Below are 12,738 nucleotides of genomic sequence, written 5' to 3'. Positions count from 1 at the left end.
CAATCTGTGATCACATCTAATACCAAGCATGAACGTTTCCATTTTATTTAATAGTTTTCAATGACTATACAAGGCATCTTTATAGAATGCACAGGATTAAAACAGTGCAAAACGTTTCCCATAAACATCCGGTTATGAAAGCGAATACCCACAATGGCTGCATCACCAACCCAGCTAAGCGCCTTCTCATTTATGGAAGCCGCGGCCTTGTCTGAAAGCGCGCTGGACGCCAGCTGGGGCTGCACACGCTCTTCCGTCTACTGCCTTCTGAACTGCTTCAGGCTGCTCAGCACATAGCCACACGGCGTTAAGAAGGCGGTAAAAAAGACCACGAGCCCGACGCCCATTTCCTGGAACAGAAGATGCAAAGTGCTGTCAATGGGGACGGCTTCCCGGGCCAGCCACTCAGTGCCCAACAGGACCGCCTGAACCGTTTTGAGGAATTTGGCTGTTGTCCTAGAAACGGGGGCCTGACGAAACCTAAAAAGCAGGCATTCCATTCCTCGACGACCCAACTTAAAATTTGTGGAAAAAACTCATTTTTTCTCTAACGGTTCCCCAGTTCCGACCTCCGAACGCTGGAACCTAGACGCTGCCCAGGATTCCCACCATTTTAGGGAACACGCTAAGTCTCGGCGACCAAGAGGGCGTTGGAGGGCGGCAGAGGCTCTGCGGCCAACGCCGGCTCCGCCCCTCGGACTCCGCGCCCGACACGCGGCCGCACGCAGGCCTGCCCCTCGGGCCCCGCCACGGGCGCTCGGTTCCCCACAGCGGCCTCCGAGCCCCTCAGACGGCGGGAGCCTCCCACGTGAGCGAGGGCCCCAGCCGACCGCCTCCCCGCCCGTCGGGGCGCCCCCACCTCGGCCACACGCTCCCACCCGCCCCGTCCCGTCCGGGCGCCATGGCGGGTGCGCCCCAACTCACCACGGGCGACGCGGGCTCTTGGCGGCCACGGGGCTCCGAGTGGCCCAGGCGGCGGCCGAGCTGCAGGCCAAGCGGGATCACGCGGCGGCGGCGGAGGAGGAGGAGCAGGCAGAGACCGGGCAGGCGAGACATGGCGCGTTCGTCGAGGCGAGACCGAGCGGACGGTATGGCACGCGCTAGGTAAGCCCTGACGGGATGAGCTCCAAGACTGACGTGGCCGATCTGCGCAGGTGCCCTGGGCCACGGACAGTTCCCACTTGCCCTGTCCCCGCCCACGCCGGCTTAGCCCCGCCCCTTCCGCTCACTGCCCTGCTATGCTCCGCCCCTGCCCCGCCCCTTCCGCTCAACGCACTCTCCTCAGGTCTAAGCTCGTTCGTATACGTTGCTGGGCCTCCGGCGTTTTCTGTCTCATCCTGGTCCAAATATGGTACCCGTCATGCCTCTGCTGCTAGATTCGGCTTCCTACTCCTCCCAAACTGCCTTCTCACCTGCCTGCCCTACCCAGCTTCCAAACACCACGCGCAGTATCTCAATTTTTTGCTGTGACACGTGAGGGACGCAGTACCCATTCGCTTCCCTTTATCTTTCTTTCCTCCCCACTTATACCTTTCAACGTGCCGTTACTTCTCATTGGCAGAATTTATAACATTTATGCTTTGTTCTCTAATGTTGATTAAATCTTACTTACAGTGTCAATACATTAACTCCCAACGTTGAAAACCAAGAACGAGTATCTGTAGTGTGCTGAGGATATAAAAAATGTTCATGGCAGAATCAAATAGAGCATTTGAACCCAACAGAGAAGATGATGTAATTATGTCACTAAACTTGCAGTTCTTGAAGGGAAAAATGGACTATATTGTGATTTTTAAATGTAATACTATAAGAAACCTTTATCTACTCTTTGAAAATGATCCAGTTTCTACACAATATTTTCTTTTTAGGCCTATTATACAGCCAGCATTCTAGAATTTCCTTTGATTTCCCTGTTTCTGCAAACTGGTATTTTCTTCTTTCTTAGAATCTTATTTCATTCTGCTATAATACATCTTTAAGCAAGTCATTCAGAAAGGATCTATGAATGATAGATTCCTCAGCCCTTGGAAGTCAAAAAATCTATTTTGCTCCCTATTTAAATGCTCATTTGGCTAGCTATGGAACTCTGCCTCAAAATCATTGTCCCTCAGAAAACTTAAAGGCATTATTTCCTCTTTCTAGCAACTAGTATAACTGATAAGAAGCATGATAATATAATTCTCATCTCTTGATGTACCTTCCATGTTTTTATTTTTGAAATCTTTTAAGGGTTTCTTTTTGTCTTTGAGCTTGTGAAGTTTCTCCAAGATATGGCTAGATGTGGGTCTTTCTTCATTCACACTGATTGACAATGGGTGAGACCTTTCAATTTGAATACTTGGATCTTTCTTTAGCTCTGGGAGATCTACTTCTGTTGTTTATTTTCTTCTATTTCCTCTATTCTCAATCTGAAACTCCTGTTAGATGGGTGTTGGCCCTTCTTGGTGGGTCTTCTTTGTATTTCAACTTTTCTCTTTTTGTCTCCTTGTTCGACATTCTGGAAGATACCCTTGACTTTTTTTCTAGCCCTTCTATTGACTCTTTCACTTTAGAATTATATTTCTAACACTTATTAATTATTTTGGGGGTTTTTTTAGAGTTGCCTATTCATATTTTATAGATGCACTGTCACCTCAAGTTTCTCTGAGCATATTAATTTGAACATTTTGAATAGTTCTCTTCTGGTCCCTGAACTATTTCTGTTTCTTCTAGGGTGAATTCTGTTTATTCATTTGGGCCCTGCTGGTTTTGCTCAACTATCTTATGACCCTTGGTTGTCCTTTCATGTTTATGAATCTGAAGAGCCAGGTGAATTACTTGAGTTCTTTTCTATTACCAATCTCTCCCCAGAATGAAAATGCTGATTACATGATCTTTGTGTGCAAGCTGAGTATGTCAGCTGCCAGGCAGGAAGACATCCTCCCTCACCCCTATGCCAAAGTGAGTAGGATTCTACATTAGACTTCCCAACTCCTGCCATCCCAGGAAATAACTTAGTTTCTTTAGAAGAATTTCTCTAGCCTCTGCCTAGGATAAACACTGCCAAAATACACACAAGGTTGGGGGAAGAGAAGAGGAGCAGTTGACCCACATATCCTTTCCACTGACTGTTTTCCATCAGTTACCTTGAACTGGTGCCTTTCCTCCCACTCCAGTTCTTTGTAGATGTCATTTTAAGTGGCTGGGATGCTGTAGAAAGATCCTCTCTTGTCCACTGCAGTTTCTTCTGTGCTGAGAGCTGTGGCTCCTTCTTATCTGCTTTACCCATCAATAAGATCTCATCTACCTTCAGTCTTAGAGAAATTCACCAAAATCTTGGATTTGCTGATGTAGCCCTGCTTCTCCACCCCTTATTTCATTCATGGATTCATTTCCTCTTGTAATTCTTTACTGTAACTGTAATGGGTTTTCAGGAAGAGGGATTGGTAAACATGTGAGCTCATTCATCTACTTCAAAGTGGATGTCCCGCTTGAATCACTGGGATTACTAAATGTCATGGGAAGCTACTAGAGGCTCTAAGTAGAGGCAACGTGATCTGATTTCCGTTTTTCAAGGATCACCCTGACTGCTCTGTGGAGAAATATGGGGTAAGAGGTTATTGCAGTAATTGACACCCACTAACCTCATGTGCTGTCTAATATAATATCCACCAGCCATAGGCCGCTTCTGAGCCCTTCAAATGTTGCAAACTGAATTTTTAATGTTATTTAAATTTAATTTGAAAACTGATACTTGATTCAGTTGTTGGAAAACTTTTAAATTGGGAACAACTGGGGTATTTGAATCTACTTTTTCAACTATAAACTTTATGAAATCTAAATGCAAATGGAGTATTTCAGATGAAAACTTAGCATCCAAAATGAAATGTGACTGTAAGTGTAAAACACAAAGATTTAGTGCCTTAGTCTGTTCAGGCTGCTAAAACAAAGTAGCAAAGACTGGGTAGTTTAAGCAACAAACATTTATTTCTCACAGTTCTGGAGACTGAGAAGTCCAATATCAAAACACAGATTTGGTGTCTGGTGAGAGCTTGCTTTCCAGTTCATAGACAGCTGCCTTCTCGTTGTGTCCACACATGGCAGAAGGGGCAAGGGATCTCTCTCTGGTCCCTTTTTACGAAGGCACTAATCCTATCCATGAGGACTCCATGCTCATGACCTAATCACCTCCCATAGGCCTCCCTCCACATACCGTCACACTGGGAGTTAGGATTTCAACATATGAATTTGGAGGGGAGAGGGAGAACATAAACATTCAGTCCATTGCATTTAGTAAGAAAGAAAAATGTAAAACATCTCATTAATACAGTTTTTATATTTCTTACATATCGAAATGATACAATTTTGGATAAATTTGGTTAAAAATAATACACAATAAATATTGTACCTGTTTCTTTTTAGTTCTTTTAACACAGTAATGAGAAAGTTTAAAATTACACACAAGGTTCACATTATATTCCCCTTGGACAGCTCTGCTCTAGAATCCTACCCTGACGGATCAGGTCGTGCATGAATGTGCCTGGCTACCCCCTTAACCTCTTCTCCTGGTCTCCACTCTCCCTTTTGTTCATGATGCTTGAGGCACGCCAGCGTCTTGAACCTACCTAGCTTTGTTCTGTCTCACGTGCTCGTCCTTGCCTAAGAAATCTGCCCTGGACATTCCCATGACTGACTCCCCTACATCATTCAGTGCTTGGACTACCCTGCAAGAAGCAGCCGTCGCTCTGCTGCCAATTGCTTTCTTTTCCTCGTGGCCCATAACCACCATCTGAACTTATACATCTGATTTGGTAATTGTGTGTCTTCTTCACTAGGAGGTGGGCACTGCAAGATCAAGAGTCTTGTCTGACTCGCTCACCCTGAAGCACCCCAAAGAGCACCTCACACGTAGATAGTACCCCATAAATATTTGTTGAAGGAATGCTCACACGTCTGTGCTCTCTTTTCCTTTCCCTACTAAAGACACTGTCTGGAGAGGGTGGAGGATTAAATGCTAGAGGAATTATACCCTCTCCCACACAGCACAAGCTAACAACGTAGGCAAGGGAGGCACTGGATTGTGAAGAGAGGAATTGAATGCATGATGGCACATTTTAACATTGGTCATTTCTTTTCAGCCATGAGGTTAACCACGAGAGAGCACAGCCAGATATTAATGTACAATTGTTCCCAGATGTTTCTCTCCTTCTGTGGGCCAAAGAGGACTCTAGTTTTGCCTACTCAATTTCTTTCTTTCCCTCATCCTCCAAGATAGGGGGAAGAGGAGTGTCAGAACTATCTCTTTGAACTCTTGTAATGCAGAATCAGGAGGAAAGGGGAAGGGGAGGACAGGAACCCAAGATACTATTGGGAGCAGTTTTTTAAAGAGTTGAAGAGAAAGGAGTGTGAAGAGTTGCACTGCGTGAGAAGAGTAGAAGAAAAATGAAAGGGAATTTTGAGGATCGTTGTAGTCTATGTATCCACTTTAGGATATCTGAAAAATTGCAATTAAAAAACTTGTAATTTTGAAATTGCTTTTGGGTCACAAATTATATGTCTCAATTGACATGTCTGAGCCTGGACCACATGGTCAATGACTGTAGATGTTTAGACCATTTATATTAAATGCAAATAAATGTAAATAATAAAAGGCAGAAGTTGTCATATTAGTTTTTTTTAATGATGCAACTATGGGGCTGGCCCAGTGGCACAGTGGTTAAGTTCACACATTCCACTTCAGCGGCCCGGGGTTGGCCGGTTCGGATCCCGGATACGGACAAGGCACCACTTGGCACGCCATCTGTGGTACCGCGTCCCACATATAAAGTAGAGGAAGATGGGCACGGATGTTAGCTCAGGGCCAGTCTTCTTCGGAAAAAAGAGGAGGATTGGCAGCAGGTGTTAGCTCAGGGCTAATCTTCCTCAAAAATAAATAAATGAATAAATTAAATATGCAACTATATACTGTCTAAAAGAAACCCACTTTAAAGATGAAGGTATAGATAGGCTAAAAGAAAAAGATATACTGTGCAAATGCTAGTTACAGAAAGCTGGAGTGGCTATACTATCAGACAAAGTAAAAATCAGAGCAAGGAATATTAGCTTAGCGGAGGAGAGACATTTCATAATGATTAAGGGATCAATTCATAAGAGGACAAAAAATACCAAAATGTATATGCACTTGATAACAAATTTTCAAAATACTTGAAGAAGGGGCTCGCCCCGTGGCCAAGTGGTTAAGTTTGCATGCTTCGCTTGGCAGCCAGGGTTTCACCTGTTCGGATCCTGGGCCTGGACCTAGCACTGCTCATCAGGCCATGCTGACACGTATATATATAGGCCATATAGCAGAACTAGAAGGACCTACAACTAAAATATACGACTACACATTGGGGGGCTTTCGGGGAGAAGAAAAAAAAAGATTGGCAATAGTTGTTAGTGCAGGGCCAATCTTAAAAAAAAGAAAAGAAAGAAAGAAAATAGGTAAAGAAAAAACTGATAGAACCAAAAGGAAAAATAGACAAATCCAAAATTATAGTTGGAGAATTCAAAACTCTTCTCTGAATAATTGACAAAACAAAGCAGACAAAAAATCATTAAGGATATGGAAACTTGAACACCTCCATCATATTGGAGTAACAGACATTTCTAGAACACTTCGTTTAACAATACCCAAACACACATTCTTTCCAAGTGCACATGTAATATTTACCAAGATAGAATATATTCTGTGCGATGAAACAAATCACAATAAGTTGAAAGGATTAAACTCCTACACAGGATATCTTTTGACAACAATGGAATTAAATTAGAAATCAAAACTAGAAAGGTATCTGAAAGAAAATCCTCAAATATTAGAAATCAAGCAACCCATAAGTCAAAGAAGAAGTCACAAGTAAAATTAGAAAATATTTTCAACTGCATGAAGATTACAACACAACACATCAGACTTTGTGGGATGTAGCTAAAGCAGTACTTACAGGGAAATTTTTGGCATTAAGTGAAAATATTTAGAAAAGAGGAACAGTGTAAATAAGCCTTATATCTCTACTTGTGAAATAAAAGACTTTCTTTCTTATTAAAGACTTTCTTTTTCTCTAGACAGGAGACCAGATGGAATATTAGAATGATGTTGGACTTTCAGTGCAACAAATCTAGGTTCAATTCCTTGCTTTGTTGTTTTTTAACTCTGTCACATTGGGCCACTTGCATCCTCTCACAGCCTTAGTTTCCTTGCTTGTGAAATTGTGTTAATAACACCTATATCTCAGGAATGCTGAGAGAATTAAATGTGCCTTTGGCATGTAGAGGGGCACACAATGGGTATCATACTTATTCATGTGTCACCAACAGGGGAGGGCAAATTGTGGGTTAGGGCACAGCAAACACTCGAAGTAGATCTAAAGAGGAGCCACGTAGGAAAAGTTGCTAACCCTGCGACCTAGAATCAGCCGTCATCTTGTTAGAGGAACTTGAACTACTGAATGGCCTAAATCAAGAGCTGTAGAGCCCAGGTAATGAGGTAATTTCTACCCTTGCACTTCTTTTTGTGTAGTATCTGTCTTCGTCTAGGAATCCTAGATACTTTCCTACAATTTTCTCTGAATGGTTCTTTTTTGGTTCCAGTATTATTGACAGCTACCATATTCTGTGATCCTTTCTTTTCTGGGACCCACCTCTCCCGCGTCTACATTGTGGTGGTAGTGGTGGTTGTTATTATTATTGCTATTATTAAACACTTCTAAAGCACTGACTCTGTGCCTGGTACTGCTCTAAGAACTTTGCAAGTATTAACTCTCTTACTCTCCCATACACTTCTGAGGTAGGAGCTGATATTATCCCCATTTACAGATAAAGAAATTGAGACACAGAAAAATCAAGCAAGTTGCCCATAGTTACATTAGTGGTTTGTGAACTTTTTTATCTCAGGACCGCCTTGAAGATTACTGATGACTCTAAGGAGCTTTTGTTTATGTAGGTTATAACTAATAATACTTACTCTATTAGAAATAAAAAGTAAGAAACGTTTAAAATATTTATTAATTCACTTAAAAATAACAGTAACAGGGGCTGGCCCCGTGGCCGAGTGGTTAAGTTCGCGCGCTCCACTGCAGGCGGCCCAGTGTTTCGTTGGTTCGAATCCTGGGCGCGGACATGGCACTGCTCATCAGACCACGCTGAGGCAGCGTCCCACATGCCACAACTAGAAGAACCCACAACGAAGAATACACAACTATGTACCGGGGGGCTTTGGGGAGAAAAAGGAAAAAATAAAATCTTTAAAAAAAAATAAATAAATAACAGTAACAGGGGCCGATCCAGTGACATAGTGGTTAAGTTCGCACACTCCACTTCAGTGGCCTAGGGTTCATGGGTTCGGATCCCAGGCACATACCTCCACACTGTTCATTAGGCCATGCTGTGGCAGCATCCCACATACAAAATAGAGGAATATTGGCACAGATGTTAGCTCAGAGACAATCTTCCTCAAGCAAAAAGAGGAAGATTGGCAACAGATTTTACCCCAGAGCCAGTCTTCCTCACCAAAAAGAAAATTATAGTAACAGTAACAAACACATCACATACTAACATAAATAATGTTTTTATGAAATATATATATATTTTTTAAATAGTGAGAATAGTGGCATTGTTTTACATTTTTAAATCTCTTAAATGTCAGGCTTAATAGATTAAGCCACCTGGATTCTCTCATCTGTTTTTGTGTTCAATCTGTTGTCATATTACATGTCATGCAGCCTCTAGAAAATGCTGCTCTACTCCCTTCAGAGAACGACTATAAGAGTCAAATAGCTTAGTATTATTAGGAAAATAATTTGTGTGAAAATTAATAAAGGGAAAGCTCATTTAAAATGGAGTCAGGAGGTAGGAGGGGGGAGCTCCCACACAGTACTACTCAAGGTCAGTTACAGGAAGAATTGTCAGTTACAGACCCCAACAAGAAGAATTGTCAACAGGAAAGAACCATCAATTACAGGCCTCTACAGGAAAGATATATATTGTTTCTCTTGGAGGAAATTGGCTAGCCCGGGAACTAAGCAGATGAGAACCTGTCATCCACCCTGAATTCTTGCTTTCCTCCAATAGACTTTTGTTTAAAATAACCTCTCCCAATTTCCTCCTTTTTGCTCTATAAAATAAATTCCCTTCCTTTTCTTCTTGAACTTGCCTATGGCCTTTGCTGTAGCTTGCTTGTCCCAAATTGCAATTTCTCTGCTATTCCCAAATAAACCCATTTTGCTGGTAAAATAACAGCTGTATTATTTTTTAGGTTAACATTATTTGGTGTCAGAAGTAGGATCCAGAAAAGACTACCAACAACTTCAAAGCTGGTGAACAAACAAGCATCAGTACCCACACACTGAGCCCATTGAGCTCAGTGCTTTCTCACCAACCCTGGAGTTTGAGGGTAAGTTTCTTCCTGATTTGAGCTCCACTCTTTTCGTGTCTTGAGCTCTCCAGGCTTTATTCAGGATCTATTTTACAAAAGCTTTGTCTTTCTGTATAAAGGCTTTTATCCTTTCTGTAAGTACTTGTTTGGCCTTTGGTCCAATTCCTTTTGGACCCAGGCTGTTCCTATTGGAACTGTGCTGTTTTAGCCTTTCAGCTGACTCCTTCAGGATTAGGCTGTTCCTATGGGAACTGAGCCATTCAGCTTCGGCTTGACTTCTTCAGAATCAGGCTGTTTCTATTAGAACTGTGCTAGCCTTTTGTCCAATTCCTTTGGAACAGGGTTGTTCCTACTGGAACTGTGCTGGTCTTTGGTTCAATTCCTCCTGGAACTGGGCTATTCTAATTGGAGCTATGCTGGTATTTGGCCTACAGCCTGTTTAGGAATTTTTACTTTGCTCTAAAGAAAAACCTCTGAGAAATAGGATCCCCGTCATCTAAATATTTAAGGGCACCCCCTCCTTCAGGGACCCTGGCCGTTTTTATGTTTAAAAACTGCACTCCATCCTCATGACCGTTTCTAACTAAATGGACCAATTTAACCAAAAGGAATTTAGAAACACCAATGGCCATTAGTGGGCAATTTTGAACTCCCCTAACATACTTTTCTTAAAAGTAAGTTGGACAGCCAAGGCTCTAAAATTGTCAAAACTGAATGGAACACCTATTTGGATTGGTATTTTGAGGCTTCCAAATGTTATCAGACGTCTAAAATTGTCTCTCTACAAAATACAATTTCTAAATTAACTGAGGCAAACAATTTTTTAAAAGACAAAGTAGCTACAAAAAGACAGCTAAACGGATCCTTGAAGCATGCAAACAAACAAACAAAAAACAACCACCAACAACAAAATGTCTTTGGCCATCTGAACAGGTAACCTTAACTTAGTCCATCTGCCAGACACACAATTTGGATCCAACTGTTCTTTTGAAGTCTCTATCTTTGTGTCTGTCTGTATGTTATATGTGTATGTTATAGATATGTGATATTTCTCTGCCTTCAAATGGTATTGCCAAAATTAATTCATAAAAAGAGCTCTATTTAATTGGCATAAAGAAAATTAAGTGTTCAGATAACGTAAGTCCTCAGAAATGTAATAGAAACTAACCGAAATGTTTTCAGGCTCATGTGATCTGCAAAAATATGTATGGTGTTTTTTTTGTGTGTTTTTGGGTAGGGAGAAGGTATGAGGTATGAAGATACATTTTTGTTAACAAAAAATAAAGTAATTTTGTCCTAAAATAAACTGGTTACTAGAGTAAGAAAGGAAAAGATAGGGCAAATCTGAATATAAAAGAAAAGTTGGAGAAGATTTGTGAAACAGGAATCTTTTAAAAGAAATTCTATATACAATCAAGCTGAATAAGATTAAATAAAATTACTGTAAGGGTTTTGGAAACTGCCTTTAATATCCATAGTGTACTTATGGAAAACTGGAACTTAATTTTCTTTTATCTCCTAAAAGTTATCTTCTCAACATCAAAAGGAGCTAAGGTTTTTTACAACTATTTAACTTTCTGTATTTGCATTTAACATTTTCTATTGTCAGTTGATTAAGTGAGTAATTCAATATTGTTTCACAGTGACCTTTGTAATCCTATTAAAACCTTTTGATAGTTTAGACAAAATTCCAAAAAGTCACATTCTAAATAAAGTCTTTTTGACCTGAAAGCAACTTTGGAAATTTCCCAAAGGTCCCTGGGATGTCTCAAAGGATTTGTTCTCTTTTCTTATAAAAAGAGAGTTATTAGGCTTATTTGATATATCAAATTATATCGGAAGCACTGTCACATAAATGATGATAAACCTTCTTAGGTTATATTATATAGGTGAAGATTATTAAAATAAATGTTCTAAAGATTGTATGAAAATTCCTAGAATTTCAATATGTCCTGATATATTATCAGTCACAATTTAAAAATATGTCATTGACCAAATTTATTTGTCAGTTATGTTATATTGAACCTGCATCAGATCCTTAAACATTGCTATTTTTCAGTCTTTTGTCATTATCAACAGTTATTGCTTTACTCCGGTGCTTTTATGAAAATGTTTCATCTTAAGAGCAATTCATGGAAGAGATTCTGACAAATATTCTAGATTGCAGGTGTTCGATAACTTTAGGATCATCACACTGAACTAGATTTAAAGTACCTTCTTTTCTGCTCTCTCTTGAGAATAACGTATCTTTACAATAGGAGTTAAAACATTTATCTTTTTCTCCCTACCTCATCCCTCCAGGATTCAGAAACTCTTAAGTATTCCTTACGTGTATGTGCGTAAATCAACGAGAACCTGTTCTCCTATGATGGGACACATCAGAAATATTGGCCATATTACCGTGGCTTTGACTGGAATGTCATATTTGAGAAAGATACACATAGACTCAAATATTTACTATGCTTATCTTTGATAAAAATGGGGATAATCGTGGAGAGAGGAATTATGTCTGCACCTTTGTAGATATTAAATTCTAGTCCTATTAATTGTCTTTAAGATTTTGTTATATACCTGTAAGCTGGACTAAACCCCAAATTCTTCTAGTTTCCTTAAACGCCTGCCTATTACTCTCCAAACTAACGTTTCCAATTTTCTTACTGTTCACTACCTAGATGGCAGTTAAACTTCAGGAACTCTAACTTGGGTACACATCTCACAGCTATAGAGGCTCCACCTGACATCTGGTCCTGTACAGATGCTGGAGACCTCCAAGTCAAATTGACTAAGAAAAGAAGTAGCCAATATCTGAGGCAGACAGCTTTCCCAAGACCTCAGGACCAGGCCTGAATACCTTTTTCTCGCTGTTTCTTATTCTCTCTCTTTCGTAGAAAGAAGATGCCCTTGTTCACATTTCCCAGACCCTTGCAAAAAGGGAAAACCTCTTCTTTGTCACAGGCTTTTGCCTTCTGAGATTCTGTCAATGTCGCTACCTCACAGGGTTGATCGTCCTGTTCAGGAAATAATTCTTTCATTTGTTATGAGCTTAATATTGTAATTTGTGTTTGGTCTATTGAGTCTTTAGAGTGACAACTGGTTTTATCACCAGTTTTAACTTTTGAGATTGATCATTTATTTGTTGGGCCAGAACCTTCACGTGTGTTCCCAGCTTCAAAACCATGGGAAAACTCTTTTTAAAAGTTCTGACAACTGAACATGTAGGTATAAGATGAATGTCTTATCGTCAAGAATCTCATTCCTCACAGGATCCTGGGCAGTTTAATTGCAAGACACGTCAATTTCCTGAGCGTTTAGAAAGTTCAGAATTCACAGAAGTCTTTTATTTGAACTAT

At 40.7% G+C, this 12,738-nt stretch overlaps 1 protein-coding gene across 1 annotated transcript; it reads right to left on the bottom strand.

Annotated features, from left to right (window-relative positions):
• Positions 1-20: 20 nt before the first annotated feature.
• LOC103557901 (uncharacterized) lies at positions 21-12,420 on the bottom strand. Its single transcript, XM_070593501.1, has 3 exons — positions 12,240-12,420; positions 925-1,218; positions 21-350 (listed from the first exon to the last, which is right to left on the bottom strand). Exons 1-3 carry the CDS (start codon positions 12,418-12,420, stop codon positions 187-189), a joined length of 639 nt encoding a protein of 212 aa, XP_070449602.1. The 3' UTR covers positions 21-186.
• Between the last annotated feature and the right edge of the window lie 318 nt (positions 12,421-12,738).

This window comes from Equus przewalskii, chromosome 25, assembly GCF_037783145.1.
Source record: "Equus przewalskii isolate Varuska chromosome 25, EquPr2, whole genome shotgun sequence".
Lineage (NCBI taxonomy): Eukaryota > Metazoa > Chordata > Mammalia > Perissodactyla > Equidae > Equus > Equus przewalskii.
Note: the sequence above shows the minus strand (reverse complement) of the source record. Positions and strands in the feature narration are given on the sequence as shown.

Excerpts from the sequence above, each read along its gene's own strand:
- LOC103557901 (XM_070593501.1), bottom strand. The coding sequence starts at position 12,420 with ATGAAAGAATTATTTCCTGAACAGGACGATCAACCCTGTGAGGTAGCG. Across the intron at positions 1,219-12,239 it reads TAAGAAACAGCGAGAAAAAG|GGGCGGGGCTAAGCCGGCGT; the intron begins GTATTCAGGCCT and ends AGTGAGCGGAAG. Across the intron at positions 351-924 it reads AAGAGCCCGCGTCGCCCGTG|GAAATGGGCGTCGGGCTCGT; the intron begins GTGAGTTGGGGC and ends CTTCTGTTCCAG.